The sequence below is a fragment of the Opisthocomus hoazin genome, chromosome 6, assembly GCF_030867145.1.
Source record: "Opisthocomus hoazin isolate bOpiHoa1 chromosome 6, bOpiHoa1.hap1, whole genome shotgun sequence".
Taxonomy (NCBI): domain Eukaryota; kingdom Metazoa; phylum Chordata; class Aves; order Opisthocomiformes; family Opisthocomidae; genus Opisthocomus; species Opisthocomus hoazin.
In genome coordinates this window covers 4954469-4982151 of record NC_134419.1, presented here as the reverse complement: position 1 = coordinate 4982151, position 27683 = coordinate 4954469, and the positions used below count along the sequence as shown (strand labels likewise).

At 38.7% G+C, this 27683-nt stretch overlaps 1 protein-coding gene and 1 long non-coding RNA gene across 7 annotated transcripts in view; one reads left to right on the top strand and one right to left on the bottom strand.

Moving 5' to 3' along the window:
* Positions 1 to 633: 633 nt before the first annotated feature.
* Positions 634 to 20142, bottom strand: OMA1 (OMA1 zinc metallopeptidase). 4 transcript variants are annotated; one of them, XM_075424393.1, is made up of 9 exons: positions 20037 to 20142; positions 18619 to 19147; positions 17957 to 18185; positions 16757 to 16930; positions 16557 to 16664; positions 14830 to 14958; positions 10396 to 10470; positions 8402 to 8551; positions 634 to 952 (listed from the first exon to the last, which is right to left on the bottom strand). In XM_075424393.1, the coding sequence occupies exons 2-9, from the start codon at positions 19125 to 19127 to the stop codon at positions 734 to 736; spliced, it is 1593 nt and encodes a 530-aa protein (XP_075280508.1). In that variant the 5' UTR covers positions 19128 to 19147; positions 20037 to 20142; the 3' UTR covers positions 634 to 733. The 4 variants fall into 4 exon arrangements, with proteins under 4 accessions (XP_075280508.1, XP_075280507.1, XP_075280509.1 ...); XM_075424392.1 differs by lacking the exon at positions 20037 to 20142 and adding an exon at positions 19792 to 19970; XM_075424394.1 differs by lacking the exon at positions 20037 to 20142 and adding an exon at positions 19647 to 19714.
* A 9-nt stretch (positions 20143 to 20151) lies between these two features.
* LOC142361769 (uncharacterized) overlaps positions 20152 to 27683 on the top strand; it is a 23175-nt gene continuing 15643 nt past the window's right edge. For all 3 annotated transcript variants that reach the window (XR_012764377.1, XR_012764376.1, XR_012764375.1), the window contains exons 1-2: positions 20152 to 26283; positions 27428 to 27561. This is a non-coding gene — a long non-coding RNA (uncharacterized LOC142361769). The remainder of the gene's footprint in view (positions 26284 to 27427; positions 27562 to 27683) is intronic.

The window sequence follows — 27683 nt, the reverse complement described above, 5'->3', positions numbered from 1 at the left end:
ATGGCAGTTTCCTGAGGAGAAGCAACCCAGTGCTACAAACTGGTTCTCATACAGTGGGTTATTTTCAGAAGAAAGACTTGCTTGAAAATTATTTAACTCCTTTTTTTGAAATTGAACTTTGTGCAACCCTTTCAGATTGCTTTGAAGAGAAATGTTGAATCAATCCATACTCTAAAATGCCTTACAAAGAAGAAAAATCCCAGCAGTAAATCCACCTAATTAAGTGGGGGTGTATCTAGCCCATAGGCTATTACCACATCTCAGCTTAATATTTTTAAATGTACTATATGTGGAACAGGCGGTAAGCTCTCCTCATTATTTCTCAAATGAAGCTGAACAGATCTAACCCAAATTATAGCAAGACAAACCAGACAACCTAAGTGATGAAAACTGTACTTTTTCCTCTGCTTTAGGGACACTTTTGGCTCATCTGTCCTCTGATCAAGGTGAGCCTGATAAAGCTGAAAATTACACTGTGTGACTGGATTGTACGAGACTATATTTCCCCTGAGAAGTGATTTATTTTAGAAACTCTTGATGAGTAAGAAACTTTCTGCTCCAACATGCTACTCTTCTGTGTGGGCATGGTTCCTTATTGCTTTGAGTGAGAGATCACATAAAAGAAACATAGAATATGAGTGGATACATCTTCTTTATGGTTCAAAGACAAATTTGCATTATAAGACAGACCTCCAGGAACCATAAGTTTCATAAAAAGATAAAATTATTATCATTAGTTTGTAGGTTTAACTGCAAAAGTTACTGGCATATCTTCCACTTTTTGAGTGTGAGGAAAATCCAGTTTTGGTTTTGAGAGGTCTTGCTTTGCAGAATTTGGGGGTTCTTGATCTTTAGATGATTCCAGAAGATGTTGCATGTTAAGTCTGAAAATGAGGCGAGGATCTGGTCCAGAAAGAGATGGGCAATTGCAGCTCTCTCTTATTTTAAGAGCCTGTGAATACATAGGAAAACAAATCAAGCTCATTCAAATAAGAAAAAACAAGAAAGGTTTCAGTCAGCGATTTGGCCTTCCAGTAAGGTCTGCATTTGCACACAAAGCTTAGTGAGTATAATACTGAGTTCGAGTTGTTACTGAACAACTTTTCAACATAAACCAAGAACTCTTAAGAAGAAATGTAGCAATATGGTAAAACAATGGAAAAAAACTGAAGAATGAAAATAATTTTCTCACAGACAGTCTCTCAAAGAATGAATACTCTAAAAGGTACAGTATACATAGGAAGTTCTCCAACTATTTTGTGATACTTGTTCACATCAGTAATTTGTACCTTTTAATTTACATTCACATGTATGAACGCATTAAGAAAACAAAGTGCTATGAATAATTTACTTCACCAGATACTTTATATAATTGAAGTAAATATATATAGATGTCTGACCCAAAAAAGGAGGGAAAAACCTCCAACAACATAATGGACATTTAACTGTTCGGCACAGAGATCCAGACAGTTGATCAGTATAGTTAAGGTCCAGTTACACAAGTGATCTCATCTCCAAGAAGCATTTGAATACACAGCTTCCAAGTGCTTGGAGAAAACAATTTCTCTAGAAGTTAAAAAATTATCTGGATTAAAAGATAATCACTAAGAGACCAAACTCTAAATTACTCCTCGTCACTGAGTAAGTGCCATTGCTTCCATTCTACAGATTAGAAAGTAGAGGCACACAGAAGCCAAAGAATTTCCCAGAGAATCAAAATCCATTGGCATGGGCACACTCCCCCCAACATCGCTCCTTCTGGGCAATCTGAGAAAGGTACGACAATGGATGACTTTCATGTCTCAAAGGCACTGTGGAGAAATTTACACAAAACAGTATGAAGTCAGCTGTTTTAAAGGATGCTTAAGTTGGTGTTCATTGTAACAAAACTAAACATACTTTAATTTGTTGATAAAAACGGGCAGCTTGTTTTAGAGCTAACAGCTCTAACAACTAAGTCCGATGCAGTACTTCGCAAGTGGTTGTGCACATATCTACTAGTATCCACGGATTCTCCTACAAGATCCATTTAAACTAATCAAAAAAAGCAAGTTCCTGTGTATCATACAGCAAAATATTATATGTAGAATTCTAGAGAGTTCTACATCTCTGCTGGAACTATTTTTAAGATTTGCAAAATGAAACACCAAAAAACCATGACGTCAAAGACTAGTCTGATCTTTAACACTAATCAACGGCCATTGTGGTATGGTCACTTTTATGCAGTATTATCTGTACCTTAGCCTCAATTAACAGTATAAAACTATGAGCAGATTAACATCCAGCTTTATTTTTAATCCTTTCATAGGAAAATAACTTCTCTTCATAACCGTGGAAAAGTAATGGCTAGACCTGGCCTGAGCTGCAGACAGGTGCCTCCTGACCAGTACTAGGGACTGTTAATGGAAAGCGTGTGTTGATTCATTTGTTCTAGATGGATTAAAGAGGAAGAAAAAAGTAACACAGTCTTCATAGCAGTCCTACCACCGCACTTAAAAAACAGAGCAGACATTTAGTGTGGTTTACATACACTAGATTTGGCTGAAATAGCATACCAAATATTCTAGTACACTTGTGCATAAGTATTTGCCCATCATTTTGAAACATTTTATTATTCTTCCACAGGAGACACTGGGAACATCTTACTACAGCAGATTTTAAAACAGAAGAGCAGAGCTTCTTAACTCATCTCTTCATATAAGGAGGCACCAAAACATATTTCTCTCTAACTTTACTACAGTGAACTGATAAAGAGTTTGCTGTAAATGGCTAGACATAAATAGAACTTAAATTTAACAACTGGTTTTGGAAAAAGACACATTCCAGGAATGTAGCAAGAGTTTCTCCAGCTGTTTCTTGCTGAAATGTAACAGTCAAATTACTGGATACAAATCTGGATCAGGCATGCAAATATTCCTCTTGCCTAACTTTTAACAAGTATGAATAAAGTTTTCAGTATTTGTTTTTCTACAATGTGATCATCCATGTAGTCACCAAATGTAACTCTGCTGTTGAACACTCTTCTGCTTCAGTGACCAATTAATTTCTAAACTGACATTTATGACCAACCAAGAGTTTTCTCATGTTCTCTTCCAGAACATAAGCTGCTGCAAGACTGCATTAATGTCAAGCAGCATTATTCAAGGCAAATGGAAATATAAAGATTTAGGCTGTATCCTATCCTGGAAAGCGCAACATAATCCTCTTTTAAACAGATATAGCAATTCTAAATCTCTGGTTTTCGTGGCTATATAGGGTCTTGCCTATTTCCATGGTTTCACTTCTCTAAAATACTAAAGTCACAACAGCAGAGGTAAAAAGCAATACTTCAGAGTTAACACTCTTACCCTCTGGATGTCTTTGTGTTTTTGCTAGACATAAAGCTGTCCAAGGAGGTAGAAGGCATCTATTCAACATCATCAACTCACATGCCATTAAAAAGACTACAGTTATGAGAACGGAAGCTATGCTGCCACATCATCTCACATTAAAGACAGCTACCACTACACACGCTAGTGAAAGGAGTCTTTGTATGTACGTTTGTGACTGCCATGCAACATTCAGCCCTAGTTAGAAGGTATTCTTTCCCTGGATTAGTTGACTGCTGCTGTTTTGTTTTGTGCCAGTAGCTCTCTAAAATCATTAAGATGCCAGTAACAGGCTGAGGAGCTTACAATGTAATTTTTCCTGCAAGATAAAACAGCCCAACATGGTCAGTCATACTGTACTTCCAAAATCACCAGCAACTTCAAATCCGGCCATTTAATGTTGCTCAAGTAAATTGGTTTTTGACAGTTCAGTAACAGGACAAGTAAAAGCATTCATAATGAAGCCCATATTGATATTATACGAAGAACATGTTTCATTGAGTGTTTATACGGAAGAGTGTTCTCAATAAAGACGACAGACAGAACTGATGCAAGGTTAACTAGCTAGAGTGAGTACACAGATTCACCTGGGAACTGAGGGTACTTTAATGCTGTTCTTTTCAAGTTAACCTTAAGAGAGAAGTACTGCTGTTCAGAATAAAGACCACCTGCACGCTTACTGGTTCAGATGATCTCAAATAAAATATCAAAACTATTGCTTGTAAGTAGCACAAGTGAAGCTGTTTTTCTTATTAATACAATTGCAGACACCTCCTGCGATGTGCCGGGAGGGGGGAAGGCGTAAGAATTAGGGATGTCTGCCTCATCCTGTTGCTTTCATATAAAGCTTAACAGAAGACACAAATACAGAAACAAGTAATTTTTAGCTCTCAGAATTAATCCTTTGCTACTGTCACAGATATCAAGCTACCTACTGCATCTCAACCCCTTACAGTCTTTTGAAGTCCATCCTACTTCTGAGGCTGTCAGCTCTCTCAGTATAAAAGTCACGTCATTCTCTTGTCCGCAAACCAGGCCAAGGGTTATAGTCTCTTGCGTATTAACTGCGACTACCTTGGCAGGGCTGAATACACTCTGACCTTGCAATTCTGACAAAAACTAACAAATAGCACAAGCACATGGGCGAAAAAAAAAAAGAAAAACCAAAAATCAGAAACTTTGAGTTGCAAAATTGATTACAATTAGCAGGCATAGGGAAGACAACAGGTTCTACAAATGAAGTAGCAGTAAAAAATGATTAAAAGAATGGACAGATTTGTTACTTGATGGAGAAGAAAAGCAACTGATACATGGATAATACTAATCTTCAAATCTTTCACTATTTCTGTTGGAACAGAAAAGGAAAAAGGTGACAAAATATTTAACAACTTTATGGGGAAGACAGAAACACAGGTCAGTACCTTCTATTCTTATTTTTCTGTAAGTTTGCACATTGACAAAGCTTAATTAATATGTTCTAGGACTATCTGAAGTAATCTTCACATCATAAGCAAAGGGCAAATACACCAACCCATTTCTGAAAAGGAAGCAAAATAAATCTGTCTTCAATATCCCAAAAGGCAGCAGACTGAGGAATAAATAATGACTACACAAACAGTAATAAAAATAATGAACAGCCAAATATAGATTTGACAAGAACAGGTTTTGCCAACGTAAATTAATTAACTTTTTTTTGACAAGTTAATTGACCTAGCAAACAAATAAGAAGCAGTAGAGGTGGCACATTCCAACTTAGTATTACTCTCAAAATGATCTCAATACAGCATCTCCACAAGAAAGACTGTGAAATGGGAGTTACAGTGAATCAAAAATGGAATCCGAGCCAACAACATGATGCCAAAAAAGCAAATGTCACATCAAGATGAATTTTTGTGTCGCAGGCAAGGCTCAATAGATAACCTTCTGCTTTATTCCGTGTAGCTGAGTCTTCAGCTGACATATAGTGCTCTATTTGAACAGCATACTAGGAAAAAGGCAGACAAACTGTAGCGAGCTAGAGAACATTAAAATAAAAGCTTCAGAGATGAACTAGAACATCCTATAGCTTCTCTCTGGCACTACACTTTCAGAATTTTTCTGTCCAGAACAATGGTAAGCATCCTCCCTGCTAGTACAAAATTATTTTAAGATTTCTTTTTCTGAAAATCAAATGCATAGACAGGCCTTCCTGGAGCATCTCGCCACCTTCCATGTAGGGATTCTAGATTTCAGTTTCCTATTTAACAGTATATTCTGCTTTCCTAGTTTACAATCCAAAACTCCCCCAGTCTGAGGAGGAAATATTTCAAAAATATGTTAAATCTTTTTAATTTCCTTTATTTGCTTTCCAGGACAGCACCACTTTGTAACTACTTGTGGCTCCCTTATTTACCAGTTCCTCAGCTTGGCTGCAGCTTCCAACTTGTTCAGAAAACCAGACGCAACATCTTTAAAAGACAAGGAGCAATTCAAATGAGTTTTAATTATGTGAAAAGAGAATCCCTGTGATATCCCTGCTTTAATTTACATTCCCTGAGACTGTTAAGTCACATCACTGAGACATGCCATTTCATTATCTGAAGAAAAATTCTCACTTTATATGATCACAACTTATTGTGAACTTGCTTAGAAGTCTCTAGAGAAACATCTCTGTGGCCTGAGAAGTCCAAACACTTGTCCCTGTTTCCCCCAGATACAGTAGCTGGTCTAATAACTGTTATTAGATTGTCCTGAAAACCATTTCAGCTTCAAAACCATCAGCACATGAAACACAACAATATTCATATCAGTATCTTTAATACAAACCTGTCTATTTCATTCACATCTTTAGAGGAAGAGCAATTTCAACTAAAGTAATATTCAAAGTCAAGTACAAAGGTAAAATCTAGCAGAGATTTTTTTTTTTAAGGATTTAAACCCTTGTTTCTTGCTCGTGATGGTTCTGATACTGAGTCTAAGAAGTACAATTTCTTCACAGAGAGGTACTAGAGAGATTAAAAGGTCCTTTTTGAAATCTGGTTTCTCCCCTTTGGCTCTGAATATCTAATTTATGGTAAACATGCTGTTCTAAAAGACTTTAAGCATGTGAACAACGAAACAAAAAGGCGCCAATATTGAACAACAACAAAGCCCTGGGATTCCTGTTAAATGCCTGAGATCTAGCTCCAAGAAGGCAGCTCTCAGATGAAGGGGAGTCAAAGTTTCAGACAAGAAGCCTCAAGCACCACCTCTAAATACTACAAAAGTGGAATAAAAATGAAAGAAGGTATCAACCTCACTCATCTAGTGAACTTCTGTTAAACACAGGAAGCCTTCGGCCCTGTGTTCTCATCCTACTCCAAAGAATGTTTAAGGTAAAAGGCAAATAAAAACATCTCCTCCTCAATTATCTTTTCAAAGAAACTGTCCTAGCCTTCACCACTTTGGGACGCAAGAGTGGCTACAAAAAGATGAAGGTTGCTCCACCTGTTAAATCAGAAGAGATCAGACAGAAATAGCATGGCTGCCAGTGCTACACAGTTGCTCAGTTATTTAACTTCTTGGCTCAGTCCTGAGGTAGAGCATAAGTAATTTATTTCATTACCGCTTTATAAGTCAGCCAATAACTCTATGAAAATAACGGATCCTGAAGCCTTTATGTGCAATCTAACTAAAATTGAGGCTCTAAAACAAGTATAATTTTCCATTCAGCTGTTCTAGTGCGTTAAAAATCCATCAAAACAGTCTCACGATCAGTTTTTGCAAAGTATAGAATTCGTGTATATTAACTCAAAATATTCAGTCTAGCGAGTCTCCAGCCCCCTACGCCTAATGTTGATTTTGATTTATGCTATTATTTAGAATATTTACTGCATTCATTCTCATCCAAGGATTCATGAAATTCTTTTTTTCTCCTTTGAAATCAGCAAACACCTCAGCATTTTCGTACTCCACCTCCCAATAAATCTTCAACTGTCTTTAGAGTTTGGAATTGAGAAAGACTTAGTGACTGAGTGTTTTGGGAAAAAAAAAAAAAAAAAAGAAAAAAAGAGGAAGAAGAAATTACCAAATTACCAGCTGGTTATAAGAAAGGGAATCTCCAAACACAGTGTAGCTTGCTGAAAAACAGTGCTGTTGTGAAGTGCTTTAACATTATCCTTGAAAATGAAAAAAACAGGAAATAAACAATCCATACTATTTTTCTGTAGTTAAAAACCCCACTATTTAAAGAAATAGTAAACAAAGATTACTAAACTTGGAACAGTTCTCTGTTCTTAAACTAACAGAGTAGCACATTAAATTAAGAGAATCCCCAAGTAGCGATTCACTTGGCATTCCGCTGAGAGGAAATCTGAAAGGAAGAACAGAGAAAAGACTGCAGATTGATGGGCAATTGCATGAATTCGCTCAAGTTCCTTGGAGTAGGGTAAAATTTGCTCCCTAATGTGACGGAACAGAGATGTGAAGAAAAAAAAGCAGGCTGCAAAATCTACAGAGGCCTGTCATAACTAGAGGTATTAAGAAATCTTCTACTGGGGATCTGACATTCTTCCGAGGCACAGTTATTCGAGGCATATTCAATCTCACGTCAGTGAGAGAGACATGATAGGATAAAGCATTCTCTATTTGACAGCCTAGGGCTAGCTACCAAAGCAAGAGAAGTCAAGATAGTTTAGGCATCCAACGTAAAAACTGGCTTCCAAAATGATAAAAAAAGAGAAAAGAATGGATAAGACCTGTGACACTCTCACATCTATACCAGGAAAGCCACTCAAAAGCAAAAATACTACACTTCAATCAGAAAAGAAACAAAAAAAACCTAGAAGATAATTACATTTTACCTGCACTATCTTCATTTTTCCTCATTTAATAAAATAAAACCTTTAAAGTTGAGAGCTTTGTAATAGAAGATTCTGTAAGAATAAAGAGAAAGATAAGCACGATGCTAAAAGAGTAGATTGTGAATCAATACCAAAGTAGCTCGTGAATCAATACCAAGCTAAGTCTGACAACCTTCCTAAGAGAACGAGAGACACTTCTTTGACTCTGCTTACCTCGGGGATAAGCCGGTCTAAGTGCTCAGCTCTATTTTCATGTGAAGGGTGTGTGGAGAGCCACTCCGGTAACTTGGGCTGCCCTTGAATGATTTCTGCTAATTCCATTTGTTGCCAAAATACGCTGCTTGCTCTTACATCCACACAAGCCTGAAAAAACAAAGGAAATGTCACACCGCTAGATTTTTAAAAGCAATACAACTTACATTCTAATGGATATTGAATACAAGAGACATCTCAAGTTTTAAATTTCCAAAGCCTTTTAGGTGGTCCCCCACCTACCTGACAGGAAAAGGCTGTTCTAAAATATCTGTATGCAGTAAAAACCTCATCCAGATAGACACCGGATTTGTTCCTTTCAACATCTATGTCATTCCACCAATCATAAAAAACCGATTTGCAGTTTCTGACACGTACTTGTTTTTTAAAACCTCAGCTGCTTATTCTAAGTCATATTTGCTAGACACAATACAGCAGAAGAACAAATTAATAATCTCCACAGATTTAGGCAAATTTACATGAAGAAGTTTAGAGTCACAAATAAAGTGATAATAATTCATACTTAAATAATTCTAAAAATGAACAGCAAAGGCTTTTCTGTAAGTGATTACATTGCCTTTTTCAAAGGAGATCTGTGCAATCCACAACAGGCTAAAACAGTAATTCTGCAGAACTAGGACTCTCCTCTCTCTCTCCGCAGAAGTACACATTTAACCACAGAAACTCATGGAACACTAATTTCAGGAATGGCATCTATATATCACCAACAGACTCCTTTATATTTGCACTTCAGTGGAGCAGAGATAAAGAATAATATTTCTTACATTAATTTTCATTCGTTTAAGAGAGAGAGATGTGTACTCAGAAGGTAAGAAAATTACCTTTTTTTTTCTCCTACAAGAAATACAGAAGTTGCACTTTAGACTTTGAATTTATTTCTTAAAATTATTATAAAAAGATTATCTGCAGACACAGAGAAATGCTGAGATACCACTTTGCTTGTTTCTTTCTGGTATGGCCCTACATATTCAGTATTACAAAGCAGCGAGGACCCACACAGCAATTGTTTTTTCATGGAACGTATTATTCCCTTAGATGACTTTAAACTATAAATGCAGTTTCAATCCCAGAATCCATTAATTTTAAAAACTATTCCTTAGAGAAATATTAATGATTATTAAGAAAAGGAAATTTCTTTATGAAACATTAGCACTAGATGGTGCTGCTCTCATTTACCTGACACTTCTCTAGCTATATTGCACTTGGCTAGAAATGAAAGAGTTGTTTTAGTTTCTTTAATTTATATTTTTTTTTTTGGTCCCTGTGGATGTGACTGAAAAAAACAAATAATGAAAAAAATGTTGAGTAATTTCTGACCAGATTTTTCCCTTATTTGAGCAAAGCCGCATTGATTTTATGGCTGTATTTAGACTAAATCTTGAAATACTAGGACATTATTGTTATACTTTGTAATTATCAGCAATCACAGAAAAAATAATCACAATATCAAAAGTTCTTAAATTTTAATGAATTCTTATGAGAATAGATATTATAGATCAGAATATATTACGTGCACTACAACAGAGTAAAACATTCCTAAGATCTTCTCAGAACAGAGAGAAACAAAGTGAAACAAAAATCCAAAGGGCAATTTATATCTTTACATACAATTAAATAGATCCTACTTACAGAAGCTCACTATTTGGCATTCTCCTTTTTATAAATATGTAGCTTTTTATTCTAATAGTAATAAGCTACATAGAAAGTCTACTGTGCACTTAATAATGCACAACATTACAAACCTCAATTTTATTACATACAGTTTAGCCAGAATGACTTTGTCTTTCCCTACAAACTGTTTGATTTCCCACAACCTCATCAACCTGCATCCCCCCCAAGTTTACTTCTGTGGGAAGTATGAAACTCCCGCTAATTATAATGGAAACCGAAAACTGTCTGCTAAATTGCTAATAAAACAAACAAGCTGTAGTTACCTTTGCTGCCAGCTGAAGTCCCACTTTATCAGCTTCAGCCTCCAGTGTTCTGTTGTACGGTCTATCAAACATAAACTGCAAAGAAGCACAACAAAGCTCTCTTTCTTCGTTTTGAATGTGTACTAAGCTAAAGCATTGTAGCTGTTTTTCTAACCTTCTCATAAGAAATGGTGTTTATCTATCATGTTCACATTGCATTTGATCAATATTAGTTTTCTTCATGTAATCTTTAATTCCATTATATGAAGTTCATTGATCCTGCATTCAATGGAAATTAAACCAAATTCCACATATTTCCATAGCCCCTCTCATCAGCCACTCTCACAGCATTTTGCAGCAATCAAAGGGTCAATGAAAACTAGAATTTATTCACTTCATTCTTTTATTTGCATTAAGATTTTTGTTGTAGCAACTGTATGTAAAAAATTCCAGTGGCTCCCTTAAACTTTTATGATGCCTTTCTTTAAAACTGGTATGGTCTACTTGGTATGGTAAACAGCCCACAGTATGGAATGCAGCCATAAATGTTTCCATACAGAAATCACTCCTTTGTCATGATTATCCCTCAAAACAAGTTGCAAACTGCCCTTGAGAAATCAAACTGGAAGACCTAAACCTAACCAACTCCTCTCTCTTTTTTCTAGGGTATGACATTGTATTAATGCACATTAAGAGACAGCAGTAGTTTTCTCAAGTGGTTATTTAGTCACATAACTCGGGATCTTCTGGCATATGTAATTCACGTGGATTTGGGCAGACTTGCCCTAGTATATCCAGTTGTGGTAAATGCAAATCAGGACTTCTTAAAACCACCTGCTCCTTCAGAGATAAGGAACATGCCACAACATCCTGGTCTGGGCATCAATTAGGAAATACCAACTCAAGAATGGGGACGTGCAATGTTAGCGAAGAGAAACAGGCTTTACCAACTCTTTATCTGGTTATAAAAATATGCCCTCCTTATAAGCTCCAGAAAAAAAAAAAAAAGAAAGAAAAAGACAAAACAGAAAAGAAGAAGAGCAAATAAGTGGTCCAATCCCTTGAGTACATAAAGGTACCTGTAACTTTGTGTGTCTTTTTAAAGTAGTACTGTTAGTCTCTCTTAACCAGGTCAGAAACAGAAGCCAAACAAAGCCAGGCCTCTACATGTTTTTTAAAGCCAAATAACGCTGATTTATAAGTAACCATAGATGAGGTCACTTTCTAAATTCTTAACTTCTTTACAGACCTTACACATTGCAATTATATTTTTTAAATCCTCTGATGTCAAAGGTGTTACTTGAAGTGGAATATATATTTCTTTTGCCTTGGAAAGTGCTCTGGGTCTACTGGAGTGCACATATTCACTGAATGGCAAAGATGTCCCTGGCTAGTCTGTCATACATTCCTGAAGCACCATCTCCCAGTTAGCCAGATAAACTATATGTTCAATTATTAAACATTTCTCAGACAAGGAAACGAAACTGCTAACAGGCAACAGGACAACCCAAAGCGCTGGCTGGAACAGAGGCTTACACAAGCAGGCAGTTTTCTATTTCCTCAGGTGCAACCATTTGTGGTTTTCTTCTCTGGGAGGTTTACAACAATTTTAAACAAGGGGTGGCATCCATCTCAGAAAAGATCTGTAAAAGTTTAAGAACTAGGAAATTCATGGCCTGAATGCAAGTGTCTTACTAGACCATCTAGAAAGAGAGATCTGGGACAGTAACTAGACAGTAATAAAAAGATCAGCATTAAAACTCTTACCCCTTCAACAGTTTTATTTGCATTTACAGTTAAGCACTACGGGATTACTATTTACCTGTGTGTCTATCCCAATACTGCCAGCAAAACTATGGCTGTATTTTTAAAAATAAGCACAATACTAACGCAATCTCTAGTTCAGGACCTACCCATGCTGCAGACTGCAGAAGCAGGGACAGCAACTGAAGAAACCAGCACCCTACAAGCGCTGTTATTTCCTTTAGTTTTCCTCTATGTAGCTGCTACTGACCAGTCACAGACAAGATACGAGTCTAAACAGACTCTGATGTCCTTCCATATAGCAATTCTTATGCTGGATACAGCTTATGACCAAGTAGGGTTCCAGATTTGTTCTGTTCTGATCATTACCAAAATTTAATTAACGTATAAGAGACTTCAATGCGTCCTCTGCAATTTTTGAGAATTCTATGTGTTTCTTCTTCAGATCTAAAATTACAACTATTAGATAATCTCAGTCTCTTGAGACAACTTGGGCTCTCTTTCATAGTGTGCTTCTAGCCAATAAAGTCTCAACAGTGGTCACATAAAAGTGTCTTGAGGCATCTAATATACAGTATTACTCATCTGTTACTGAAAAATTAATTTTTTAAACAAATCTTTTGTGGATGTGTTGGAGTGAAAAATTAGATCTTCAAACTCTGATCTAAAATCATTGTCAGAAATCGGACATAATAACGAAGTCAGATTTGATTTTTCAAATCAATTACCAGAGCTGTCTGCGTATGTTAAAGAAAAGGAAGTTCCAGCTGAGTTGACCATCCAAAATCACCAGTTTCCACATGAAATACAAATCTGATGAAGACAGTATTAAGTACTGCATTTGTACATACTGGTGTGCAGGACATGAGGAACACTCAGTCATGCTTTGTGCTATTCGAATAATAATTGCTAGGCTTCCATTCCCATATAAAATAACTGCTGCTGCAAAAGCAAAGCCAACATGTTTCAGTTCAGAAATACAAGACTAAAGAACAACCATGAATGAATCCCATAAGAGAACAATTTCTTAAGGCAAGCAAACCCACTAGCTTTGCAGAAAAAAGCAGAACTGGAGCTAACATGCCAAAAGGCCTACAAAGGGCCACCCAAAAGTACTCATAGTCAATAATAAAAAATAAACAATAGTCAGTAGGTAAAAAAGTTAAGCCTCTGAGGACATAAAAGAAAAACAAATACTGAAACAGAAGCAAGTACTGGAATATGGCTTAAATAACTCTTTCACAGAGTGGGATGCTAAAACTTTAGACAATAAAATACAGTTATGAAAGAAGAAAAGAGACATCCTGAGAAAATGCGCTGAAAGATTTATTTTCACGTAAGCACAACAGGCAAATGTTGAATAGAGGAAACAAGCAGACATTGCACTCCTGGGTGACTAGCAGAAACAAAAATTTCCGTTCAGCATCTTTTGTATATGGGATGAAAGCTTTGCCAGTATTAAGCACTTCTTTACTCTGCATTTCATATGGATATGTTTAATGTTACTGAAGATAAGTTTGATCAGAGTTTTAAACCAGGATATTACTGTATAATATCTCATATATGATAGATCTTTTCTATAGGACACCAGGACTAGGAGCTTAAAGCCAGGTTTCATCTGCAATCTAAAGCACAACTCCAATCCCCGATGCCAAAATATCAGTTGCTGTTAGCCTAGAAGAGGAGCAAAGATGCTGACAGGGAGTTAAACCTTGCTGTCTAAATTATGAGCAGTCTCAGGACTGATTCACACTTTGCTTTTTCCAACTTCAGCTCTTCAAAATGCTGGCTAGCATTCATCAATGTATAGGTTTCTTACTACTTGTACAAATATCCAAGCTCTTTAGAGATAATTTATGTTCAGAATCCACACAACTACACATTAGCATAAGAACTAACAAAACAGATTGGTTATGTTTACTTTTATGTTTTTGAGGAACTGGGGAAAACCTCAGGAGAAGCAGCAAGAGAAGTCAAAGAAACCAAAGAGCTCTTTTGCTTAAATTCAGATTCAATTTTTATTATGTAAGCAAAGTTTATTTTAAAAAAACCCTACTTTTTTAAAAAGAAATGGATCAGTAACTGTCTGGAGGCAGAGAGTAAATTAGACTGCTGAAGAAAACTGGCACCACAAAGCCTTTGAATTTTACTTTAGTGGAATATATGCTGTCTGACAAGACTCATTTAGTAAATTTTATTATAGCATGGTTTATACTTTAATAGAGGGTTTAGACTCTAAATTTTCTTATCTTGGAAACCATGCTTACCACTGACAATGTATTCAAAGATTTCCATCTATTTTATTTGGTTTAGAAACAATTTAGCAATTACTCAAAATAAAAGCATGGCATTTCAATATTTACAACTTTAAATGTTGAGCTACATTTCAAAAAGACAATCTTCTAACTTAAATCGCAAGCAGGTACTTGCAGTCTGTTCCGCTAAATCCAGTCATTTAAGGAGATCTAAAGTTCTTCAAGACAACAAATGAAAATATGTATTAACTAAAGCTGATTAAGATCTATAAAAACATATTTCCTTCAAAGACATACTCAAATATTAAATTTTTTGCTTATAATACTTCTCCTCTTGCCTTTTTCCCCAGACATACTACTTAGTGGTACTATCTCCCCATGATTAAAAATATTTCTCATAGAACTCAGGAAGGATAATATGAAATGTCAGTCTTACCTCCTGCAACTTGCTCTGAATCCACTGGCCAACAACTGCCAAACTATCACGAGGACAGATGGCCCAAATCATAGTGAGAAAGATGAGCGATAGAAAATCCAAGAAGTGAACCAGGCTGGCTTTCTCTGCCTGCAAACAGAAATTGTCCCGTTTTTATTCCTTACTGTCAGATGTTTCTTTAGAATTTAATAGAATATGCAAACATTTTAAAAATCACTGATTTTTTTTCTGTGCAGCCACAGGAACAGGGCAATCACAAGCTCGCCTGCTCACACAAAAAAAATCCAGTGGGATACCAGGTACTTTCAGTCTAGAACCCACACCAACTGCATAAATACAGCTGGAGCAAACACATTTTGGCTATCTCCCAATTCAAGAGATTCAAAGCTTGAGATAAGATGATGGGGCCGCATGCAGACAGAGTTCTTTAGTAAAAAGGCCACGAAACACCTCACTTGGAACGAAAAATCTATAATAAGACCAAGAAGACGGTTCTTCACATTAATTTGAGAAGAGATAGACATAATTTAGACAGGAATGCTAATGTGCTAAGGGGACACTAGGCATAATATATTTATTTTTTATTTTCTGTTGCATTCCTTTAATTTCAGAAACAAAAACGTCCTGAAGAAAGAAACTGGATTTTTCCTGTTTTTCAAAGCTCTAGTTGACATGCAATAAATTGACCTGAGCACTTACAAGCCGGATCACGCAATACTTTCATCTATGCCAGTTGGGCGGCACAGGTTCCATACAAACAAGAGAAGTTCTAACAAGTTAGTTGGCTCAACTGATCCCAAGAAACTAGGATGTGAACTGCCGCCTATCCAAAATCATACAAGACGCAGTAAAGCAATTCTCCTCTATTTTCATTGCCTTTAAAACGTATTTACCCATTTCCAGATTAGTTTTGCAATTTCAGCAGCATCTTTATGTTTACAGGCTTCTCATTACATCTTCTCAAACTGATGGACAGGTAATGAATACAATTTTTTAAAATGACATCCATAGAAAGAAAACAATCTGGACACAAAGAAGCATTTTCTAGTAAATCACCACAATTTAGAACAATACGAGCGATATTTCTACACCATCCTCTTTTTTCATAGTTGTACCTACAAAGCACAACAAAATTATTACATTCATTCTGTTCAAATGACAAAGAACTACAAATTTCATCACATCCATGTCAGGATATGGAAAAATTAAGTCTGTGAAAGCAACCACCTGTAAACGCAGAATCAAGCTCCAGGCATTCTAGAATTTGGCATTCTAAAACTGTGTGCTACTATAATAAAAATATCGCTAATTTTAGAATAATTTATTAAAGTATATTCACTTCTGTAGATATTAACAAGTGAAGGAGTAACAAACTGAGCGGCTGAGTGCCTCTAGTTCCTTATGTCTGTACTATAGGAGGAGAGGCACCTGCAGACAAAGTGCTAATTGACTGTTAATAGCGAGCCATAATCCATCTCTACCACTATGAAAAAAAACACTGGCAGACTTTGTGCTAACACTGACTACTACGGGACTTCTGACAGTTATTAAGTACTACATGAGTAATAAGGATATAGTGTAGCAGAACACTCTCATTTCAAACTCAACTTTTCATTAATTATAAAGAGTCACATTGAAAACTTTGGTTGGTAGTGATACGAAAAAATCTTAACTAAAGCAATTAGAGTTAATTTAAGAATTTTAGACAGCTTTCTTTAAATACTTACTGCATGTTCCAGCACAACATGAGCTATTTCATGTCCCAAAATGAAAGACAGCTGATGAATATCAGAAACTGCATTTAGCAATCCAGTGAAAACAAACACTTGCCCATTCTGTAAACAAAGAGAGAGTGAAAGTTAAGTAGAAGACACATAAATAAAAAGCTGTTTCACTAATAATAATTTTTGTATTGGGTTCAACTTACTGGAAGCACAAAAGCATTTACCCCTGGTTCATCTACCACGTGGATAACCCACTTGAGCGCCGCGACCTGTGGGATGTCCTTATTGCTTTCAGACAAATGGCCAACAACTCTCTCCACAACCTGATAGAGTGCGTCTGTCTCAGGTAACATTTTACTTTTGAATTCCTCCATCCACTAAAAAAAAAATTAAATTAATTGATTGCCATGCAGAACAAACACACACTAAAGGACTAATTGGTAAACTAATCTAGCGGCTATGCACAACTTCGTTAAATCAAAGTTACCATGTTTTTCTTTTATATAGGCAAACCAAACATTATTAGAGTTCAGGCTTTCAGACAGCCAAGTTAATGATTAATAAACTTAAAAGGAAGTAAACTGACCACAAATCAAAAATAAGACAGTATAAACTTCGTCCTACAGCCTCCCGTATCTGGTGTTTTCCTAACACAGAGTTAAGCTTGGCATCACAATTTGACAACCCGTTCTACACTGTCCTGAATTTCCATCTGAATTTACAATTTTTCTATCTCTGTGTATTTCTGTTGTATCTTACAAGGTGGGCAAATTTACACAAGAGATGTAATTTGAATTATCCTTGTACTACTTCTGTTCTGTTCTTATCTCACATTCTCTGTCAAACAGGAATATAGTGACATTTGTATATGGATTATCAAGTTTCACTGACTTCAGAAAAGAAAGTCACAGAACTCAAAGTTACAGAAATTAGTGTGATGGACAGTTTAAAAGAAAGAAATTCAAAGAAAAATTACCTGATCCAACGAAAAAAGATGTAGAAGAGAGGACCTCAAACAAGTGCCCAAGAATGCTCAAATCAGCACAGAAAACGAGATTGATCTCAGCGTACACCTATTAGCTATGCTTTGATTGCTTCTACCAGATATTTGTTGTTACACTACAATAACACAGCTAAAAATATTTGCTACATGCATGTAGCGTGCTCTTTAAGTATCACGTGCCCTGAGCAATCTGCTGTTGGAAAGGAACCCTTAAAAAGGGATGGGGGTAAGAGGAGGGAGTAACTGATGGAGCTGCTCTGCAGGGTTCCGAGCATGAAGTTCAAAACTTATGAAGAACGCCACAAGGTTTGTTTGCCCATCTCATTAACTGGACTATCTCATCACTAAAAAAAAGCATTAACAGCTTTAGAGTATTTTGAATTTTTCTTGAAAATCTTACCATATCGTATTCCAACTGTGACAGTTCCCTGAAGTGCTCTTTTCCAAATACCAACAGTCGAGCACGCCCAGTGATGGGTGTCTCCTCCAAGTGAGTAAAATAAAACATGACAAATAAAACTCCTAAGCTACTGACACCCAGGAGTATCTTCCATTTATTTTTTCTTGCACTTTCTTTAAAAAGTTCCCGTTTATTAGGAGGAAGTGCCTTCCACCAATTTCTTATGCTCCTGCAAGATACAAACAGTGTTAACTTTGGACACAGTTAAAAAGGAATTTGTCAGTGCCTGTCATTGTTGTATGCTCTATTACAGTCTCACCTCATGTCAGAGCTTATGGAAGGTTATACTGTAATTCGCTTCTACTCCACTCCATTTCTTCCCTCCCACAGAAGAAGGGATGCCCCTTCGTATCTTGGTTCATCTCCCTCTACCACATGCAAATGAGAATGAGAAGAGCAAAAGATACATCTAACACCTCTGAGAATGGAAACAACTTCTCATTGAGCAAGCTGTCAACCTAGGCCCCATTTCTACAAAATTCTGCACATATACTACAAATACACACCTACTACAAATACACCTACCATTCTCCACAAACTCATGCACACATCTTTGCATAATGTGGTCTTACACTAAGAGAGGAAATAAGATAATATTTTACCTGCCAAGTATGATAGCAAATAATTTCTGAGCTGGCTTAACAATAATCCAGAATAGAGGAACTGGTGCAGCCTGAAATGATGGTGATGTGCGAAAAGACCTGATGATCTGAACATTCCAAGCAGAAAAATGCAGCAGGACTTGCCCTATAGAACTGATGTGGAGGGATGTGATCTTCTCCTCCAGTGGCCGAGAAGACTGGAAACCAAACCTTCCTAAACTGTGACGCGTATTCTTGTATACTTCTGTATTCGGAACATTCACAAGACACCCCAGTCCTTTACTGACGAAGTTTCTACAGGAGTCAGGGCTTCCAGTCAAAAAACAGTTTCTAGTATTTCCACTCAAATACAGCCTTTGGTGTCTATCTCGTGTACAATTGGCTTGAGTTCTGCAATGTCCTGCATAAGGCCTACAGAGATTATTGCACTTCCCCTGCTTGGTCAAAGAAACCAAATGTAAGAAAACACAGTTCCTGCCCGGCAACTTCAGACCATAGATGATATTCATAACTTCTCTGGTTGGTTACCCTGCAACAAAGAAAAAAAAACCAGAAGTATTAAGAAAACCACCCAATCACAAAACTCTGAAACATTACTTCATTTAATCTGAACAGATACCATGTATTTGTTCACCAACAGCTGCACTGCACAAAGTTACAACTGCATCCTGTTGCAGTTTTAAGCCACCGATCTGCTCTCGAGCGTGAGTCAATGTCTTAAATCACTGAGAATAAAGCAAAGTGCGATATTTCTCTTCTTTCACTTTTACTACCACAGACCAGAATGACCTGCCACAGCTGCACACACCCCGAGGAAAACCAGGACCTATCGAGCGTTTTACTAGTACTTTGCTCTTGAACGCAGGGCGCACAGCTGCCGCACCCGGCCTAGAAACGAAACGGCTCCACAGGGCGAAACGAGGCGTCTGCGGGCCGGCAGCCTCCTAGGCACGGGGCACGGACGTGGAAACGCTCTCCCGCCGGGCAGGCCCCGGCCCCCCCCGCCCGCCGGGCCCCGCAGCGGTCACCTCCACCCGCGGGCTCTAACGGCGGCCTCCGCTTCCCGCGCCGCTCCCCTCAGAGAGAGGAACGGCCCCGCCGGCCCGGCCCACCGCCTCCTGCCCGCCCTTCCTGGCAGCGGCCGGGCGCCCCGAGCTGCCCGCGGGTGCTGACCTCGGCTGCCGGCCCTCAGAGCCCAGCATCCCGCTGGCGGAAAAAACCCCGGCCTCGGTGCTGGCGCGACTATCGTGATACGGGCAGACGTGAGGAGGCGCGGGAAGGAGGAGTGGGAGGGAGACGTGTCACGGCGGCGCCCACCGGGGAGGAGGGGAGGGGGGACGGGCAGCTCTGGCCGCCGTCGCAGCTGGACGCCCTTGGGATCTGCTTCGGGCCAGCCCTCCTCCAGCGGGCTCACCTACCCTGGAGGCGGAAGAGAAGGAGGGGTCAGGTCGGGCCGGGGCGGGAGGCGGAGGAGGAGTCGGAGGAGTCGGGGCGGGAGGCGGAACGGGCCTGGCGGCGGCCGCCGCTCGGCGCCCTTTTCCTCAGGCGGCGGCCTCCGCCTCGCGCCCCGTCACCGCCGCCCTTGCGCAGGCCCCGCCCCCCGCCCTCGAGCCCCGGCGCGCGGGACGAGGGAGGCAGACACGGCGCGAGGCGGCGCCATTTTGTGCCCGCGGAGGGAGCAGGGTGGGAGTGGCCCTGCGCCTGTGAGGCCTTGTCCCTGGTGTTTCTGAGGCCTGTGCTCTGCCTCACCTCACCTCACCGCTGGGGTTGGCCCCGACTCCTGTGTTGCTGGGCCTGGCTGTTAAGAGGTCCCGAGCCAGAGCTTTAGAGCCCTTCTGCTTTCAGAGCTCATGGGTGTTATGCCTTGGGCTTGCTGCAGTTTTTGAAGACTTGGAAGTGTTGAAGTGCTTCTCGCTAGCAGAGAGGGCTGGTGATGCTCCTGTGGAAGGGAGCGGTCAGCTCTGCTGTGACAGTGGTAGGTGGGGAGGTGATGTTTGGCTTTTCCCAAATCCAGTGAAATGTCAAGCTGCTAATCTAATATGTAAGTTTTGGCCTACTCAATGATGTGATGTGAAAAACAGGTTATTTGTGGAATGAAAGGGTGAGGCTGGGATGTGTGGTAATGAGAGGGCGGCCCAGGGTTCATACAAGCCCTGGGGCCTTCTATGTAAACTAAGGCACTCTCATTGCGAAAGGTAAAGGAACACAGATCTCTGCCTTCAGCAGTCACATACTCTAAATATGAGCAAAGTCAAGTATTGTTCAGTGTTTGCTGAGATCTGCATTAGTCCATCTGTTTTCATTAATAATCGAGGCCCTCTCCTGTGACAGTTCTTTAGCATTAATGTCTGCTACCAAGGAAAATACAAGCTGACCAGATCTTGGAGTCCAAGCCAAGAAGAAACCTTATGTAGTTGCTACCGGAAAGCGGCAAATAATTCATTCTCTAAAACTTCAGTTTGGAGCTTTAGAAAGCGGGCATTCTTTATTGCCGCGCTGGATGCACAGGGGGTAGCTCCACCCAAATGTGTGTACCGAAAAGACACAGGTATTTATGCTATGTTAATATACATATTCATTACATTCCTGAAAAATGCTTCACGTTTTTTCCGATAACTCATTAGCATATGTTAATGGCCTTCATGCATGTCTGTTGGTGGCACCAGGTAGTTGTTGGGGGTCTTCAGATGAAGGCTTGTACTCTTCATCACGGCATCTGCTGGTCGAGCTTTGCTTCTGTGCAAACTCAGTTCTAAGATCACCTATACCATGTCCTTCAAGGTTGCTTCATTACAGGCTTATGGTCACTTTGTAACCTCCTTATCTTCATGGACCTGCATGTCTGCTCTCCCAAGGCCGAGCTGTCTAAGTGGGATTATTCAGGAGTCTCTTATTGTACAACCTTCCCAGTTATTCAAAAAGAACCAAGATGTGCTTTGGTTTTAATTAATCTGTTGTGCAATGATTCTGAGACCTAAAGTGATAACTTTTATCTACATTTGCTACTTTCACAAGTATCACAGTGATAGATAGAAAGTCTGTTTTCATTAGACACGATGACTTTAAGACCTGCCCAGCCTCCACTATCATAAGAGGCATGAAGAGTAAAATCTGTCAGTCAATTAGCATAGCATTAATTTTTGTGACTGTCAGCTCCAGTCACAAAAACAGCTGAGCTGTAGCAGCAGAAAAACACTTTGTCTAACCTGAGGCCTGTGTGTGTCCCAGCTGTCAAGAAATGAAGAACTGAAATGGAAGCTCTCATGAATGTCTCCTGCTGCTTAATGTCCTTATTTCCTACACTTTGTATTCGCTTGCTTTTCTTGTCTTCTCTCTAGCATTCTCCGTTCCTAAGCCAAGCGTGAAGGCTTTCTGCCATTTCTTCCACAGAGCGAATGTCATTCTTCCACCTCACAGAGTCTCTGCTTTATTTCAAGTCTGCTGAAAAATGTTTTTATTTTCTTTACGTATTTCTTTTTGCTATTATTTGCTTCTCCAATTGCATTATTTAACTCTGTCTGCACAGAGGGTATAGGAGCTTTTTCTGCATTCCTGACTCACCTAAATCCATGTTAAACTCAATGGATGTTTTGAGTGTGCAAGGATGGGGCTAAAAATTGTGTCCTACATTCTGCACTTCTAAAGTCTCCTCAAGTGGCATCACCTACAATTAAAACTTCAAAGCTGACAAGCAGCAAATACAGCACAGATATTTATAGGATTTCTCTGTCAGATGCCAACACTAGCTGTCTGTCTATACGAAAATGTGGTAACCAGTTGAGCAATTGGATAGTTATAAAGTGGTGTTTTTATCTAAATAGACATATAGTGAAAAAAACCTTCCAGCTAGTCAGTTTACCGTGGCTCCTCTTGAATTTTAATGAATATATATGCATATAACTATTTTTTTCTGTGCTTTAAAGAGCTAGGTTAAGGCTTGTTTTGTAGCTGAGATTTTGCTTACTAGCCTCATCTCTTCTTCAAAACAAGACCGTAATTCACGTTTCTGAACAAGACCAGAAGGCAAGCTTTCATGCTTTAAGACTGCATAGGACCTGCTTAGAGGTCATAAGTGATGTAGAAGTTTCCCAGTGAACCTCAGCATGGCACTGAATTTCATTGCTGAAAAACTGATCTGTAGAGCGAGTTCAGGTTGTGAAGCTGTCTTTTCATGGCTGTTTTTTTTCAAAGATGAAATGCATATGAAACCCTTGTGAACTCTGTACATGGTAGGATGGAGCTCACAGAGTCATTTTTATTGCCAGTCCCCAGACCTTTGCTTCAACTTGCTGTGGAGGAAACAATATCAAAACTCCTTGACTGACTAGATGCGAGCTCATCAAAGCTTTTGCTCTCCACATGCACTGTACAAATACACTATGCAGTAGTCCTTAGCACAATTAACCAATTAACACTTTAACAGGTAGAATTTTCCTGTGTAGATGTGTCCGTTAGTATTTGTGTATCTCTCTATATCAGAAAGTAATTGTACTGAACTGAATGATATTTTATATATGTATGAAATTATTCACACAAGCAAATAAAAGTAATGAAAAACAGTTAAACTGTAAATATAAAAAATATTTTTGTGTATATTCAGGTGGAAACAATTTGGTACTAAGGTCTTCTTACTACCAATTTTGATCATCACAATTATAAAGTTGTCAGTTAAATGTACAGTCTTCAGCTTCAAATGAAAAACACTTACTCTAAAATATTTGTCTTTTATATAAATCCAAGCAAAACCGAAGTATTAATTGATGGGTTTGTCACTGAAGTTTCAGTGTAATTCACTTCTCACTAGTATTGGGCTAAAATCTTGGCAGAAACAGTGCACTCCATCAGCCTTCTGCAAGTCAGAAACTGGATTTAATGCCACTTAGACTGTTTGGCCAGTTGAAATCTCAGAAGTTCACACTCAAAAGACTAGGCAACATTTCTTATAAATATCAAGATTTATCCAAATCTTGTTCACTAGAATATTCTGTCTTGATCCACTGAGCGTATTGTATTGTGTACTAACTGTCCCTTGCCCCACCTTGCCCCGCTGACATACCACATAGTAGAAACTATTTAAGAATTTGTTAATAGGTAGTAACTATTACTGCTTATTATCTATGTTGTTGATGTAAAAAAAAAAAGTAGATTCAAAATCCAGAAGATGAAGTTACTCAACCAAGCAGAAGTTTACTGCAAAACTGTTCCTCTAAGTGTTGTCAGAAATTTCAGTACAGTCCTTTACAAAACCTGCGTGAAGAGGTTGTAAGTAAGAGTGGTCTTTGCTTGCTATTTTACAGTATTTTAATGACTGTCAGTAACAGCCATCAGTCAAAAGACTATTGGATCCCTTCCTGCTAAAGAACTGATGTTGGCATCCCAGATGTCCAGTTTGTTGGTGCCATTTATTCAGCACTGGCATTCCTGGGAATCACTTAGTGCTGCCAATCTGACGCTGGCTTGCACCAGTGCGGAGTACCTTGCTGGCCCAGGACGCTAGTCAACCCAGAGTTCAGTGCCTTAGCTATTTTGATTTTTCTCTGGGGTAAGGTAAATACAGACAAGATACTGTGAGTTAAGGAACCAGGTGTACAAACATTCAGATGAAATATGTTTTAGGAACTTCTGATTTTGAGGGCCTTCATATGAAGTAATGAAAATGAACTCCAGCAATGCTTTCAGCTTGCCAGATCTGACAACCATTGCACTTTAGAGGGCAACTTGGACGCTTAATAGTTGCAAAACTGGCAGAAATTGTGAGAATCTATCACTTATTAGTCATTATTCTCCTGTCTTTCTAATTCTTGTACATGATTTGTAAACTGCTTTTGAAGCAGCTGACCTGCATAAAAACATAAGTGAAAATAGTAAATATGACAATTCTTCTACTAGAGCTCTAAAATTCAAAATTTATTGGGAGAGATTGGAAAAAGGGAGCATTAATTAACTTTCTATACTCTACAGATTTTGCTTAAGTCCTTCAGCAGAACTGAGACAATTCTAAAGCTATCTGATTTCCAGCAACAGAAAACAGCACATGAAGATGGGAAAGAAAAAGAACTCAGCAGAGCAGTGCTAAAAATGAGGGTGTTTCACAGCATAGCCACATCCAATTACTTTCTGTTTGTTCCACTTAGCTTTTCTGGGTGCAACCAGACTAGCAAAAATGCTGAGATTTCTCATTTCAGGCCTTACAAGGACAGACATTTATTTCAAACAAAACTTAGCTGAAAAAGGTTGGGTGCATATGCCACCAGTATTGTTGGGCCCACATGTAACAATGGCAGTGGAAAATTAGAAATGCAGTCTCATTCAGTTTTTCATTTAGATAATACAAAGGCTCCCTAATTGTTTCTGTGGTGCTTGATTTGTGCTGGAGTAGGACCGTAAGAGTGTTATTCCTTGGGGAATAGGGATCGTCGTGAAAATGAGATGTGAATCTTGTCAGGCTGCCTGGTGTGTATGAAATTTTAACTAGATAAATTCTGGTACAAGGAATTTTGTTAGAATTGCTGAATAATAATTATAAAAGTTCTGGAAGTTGATTTTTCCTGCTCTGATAGCAATTGTAATGACTCAAGATTAATTTTAGCATTAAAAAAAGAGGTAATTGCGGTACTTAAAACCCTGAGGCAAATCAGTGGAAATGCTTTGGAAAGGATAATTATACCTGTATGAAGAATGCTGTCTGTTTAATAGCATTGACTGGTGCAATTAAGGAGAAGTGGAGGAAGGGCCAATTTGTTACTTCTTTAACCGTTCTCTGAAAAAGTGGTTTGTTTTTTCTAAGGTGATTCCCTGAGGTTTAAATATTTTAAGGACTGTTGGGGGGATCTTGTATCTAGTTGTCATTAAGTGCTTAACATCACAGAGATGCTGGTGTTTTAGCATCTAAACAAGAACAGTTTATCTGGCAGGTGTTTTGTTTCACATCGTTAACCTAACCTGGCCATAATCCCAGTCTAAACATCCATAAAGAGATTATTCTTAATCGGGGGAAGACAGGACAAGAAGAGGATTCTCTTTGTTGTTCCAGAACAGCAGCAGGTTTGGGCTATTTTGCCACTGATACGAGTTAGAGCAGACTGGAAGCTGACTGGAGGCGTAGGATCTGCTGCCACAAAGCTTTCCCTAGGGTTTGCCTGCTCGAATGGAAATAGTGATGCGTGTGTTTTTAAGTATAGGTGTGGGAACGCACGTGTCTGCACACACACCAGTCATTTGCAAATTAATGCAGGGATTTTGTGTCAATGCGTTGGAGAATACATGCTTGCATATATAAACAGGCATGGATTTTACCAGGGGGAATAGAGGGAACAGAGTTTAAGAGGGTTTTAATCCTTCCATGAATCCATATCTTTCATTTCCTTGCTGCAGTGCTGGCATTGCTTCTGGCACTGACCTCAGATCTTGAGTGCTTAAAAAAGTTTCAACTAAAAATTAAAAGGGAAGGCCCAAACCAGTTGCACAAAGGTAGTAGGGCTGTACGGAAAGGGCAGCACTCTGCTCCTCAGAGTCGTAGCACAGAGACAGGATTTTTTTCTCTGCCGGAGGTTGTTCTGAGCTCTCTAAGGCAGCCCTTCACCAGCTGGAATTGCAGAACATCACTGAGGCAACAGACAGCTCTGCCATCGTTAAAGCCAGCATACCCGCTGTTACATAATACAGGTAGGTAATAGCACAAAGGTACTCTTTCATATCAGCTATGGCTTTACTTCTGTATCTGCCCACAGACAGATGCATAAATATGTATTTATTTTAGACCTACAGAGTATTAAAACAGCATTCCAAAAGAAAATAATCCCCTGAATTTGCTTATGCCTGAGCAGACCCCACAGAAACCGATACAGGATTGATGTTAATCACTTTATTCGGGGCACTGCTTGAAAGCTGTCAACCAGTGCTGCCTAGAACATAAACCCGCCATCACTATCACCATCCTGGCTGCACCCACAGAACCCACTGCAGAGAGTATAAAGCCTCACTACTTAAATTACAATGAACAAACATGCCATTAAAACAGGATGATGTAATCAGGAGAAGGATAACTAGAAATTTCAGCATTAGAAATTTCTAAGTTAGAATGAATTACAAAAAGTATTTTAATTTTGCAAAATTTAATGCTGACAAGGAGTTCACTTTCTCCTTTTCAGTGAGAACATCAGCAGTGGACAGAAAGTCAAACAAGCCGGCCATCGTGGACTGTTGCAGTAAAATACTTGATCTACCAGGTGCAAAAAAGATACTAACACATAGCTCGAGAGGCACTATGACTGGAGCAGCAGGAGACAAACGAGTACTTAGGAGCAATGAGTGTGTTTGGTTTATCAAAGTCCAGATCCTACAGTGGCTTTACAGAGCTTTATTCAAGTAGAATGAGCTAGTCCAAAGAGAGGTTCTCCGAGATCTGCACTGCAATTAATCTTTCCATTCTTTTGATTAATTGCAGACACGTACCTTATCACTCCTATTAAATGACCCTGGTCCATTTCCAGTCCCCTAGCAGCACGCAGCCTACTGGTGCTTGGTGACTAGCGAGGAAATAACTGACCACAACACATGATTTTCATGGGGCAGTCCTTTAATGATTCATAAAAATATGAATGGTACCACAACAGCCTCTCTTGTCCATCTCAGTTTCTAAAACGAAAAGCAGGAGCCAAAGAAAGACGCTGAAACTGTTCTCTGTTACGATTTTTTCAACAGTCATTTTTGCCTGTCCTAATCAGAATGATGTCTACATGTTTATATTCTATTTTAATAAAAAAATCTCATAATTCACCTTGAAAATATTTGTTTTTTCTTATGACAGAAATGAGAAAAATGGAGTGATTTTAAAAGAATGTTGACAGCCACAGTAGATCCCCAGAAGAGGCTGCACATCTCACGATCGCTGATGGAAGGACAGCACCGACCTCTCGAACGCACAGCGTTTATCAGCTCTGCGTAAGTTAAGGAAGTGGTGAAGCAATGTACTTGGAAAACTTTTATTCTCATCCTACATTTCTTCAGCTCTGAGGGCTACTCAGCTCCAGATTTTTAATTTAATCCATTGTATAAAAGCGTAA

Bases quoted from the DNA above. Each gene is read 5' to 3' on its own strand.
- OMA1 (XM_075424393.1), bottom strand. From the start codon at position 19,127: ATGAATATCATCTATGGTCTGAAGTTGCCGGGCAGGAACTGTGTTTTC. The intron at 16,931-17,956 runs GTAAGATTTTCA...TTTTTTTTTTAG, and splicing joins CACAGTTGGAATACGATATG to TGGATGGAGGAATTCAAAAG. The intron at 953-8,401 runs GTAAGCAGAGTC...ATGTATTCACAG, and splicing joins TAGACCGGCTTATCCCCGAG to GCTCTTAAAATAAGAGAGAG.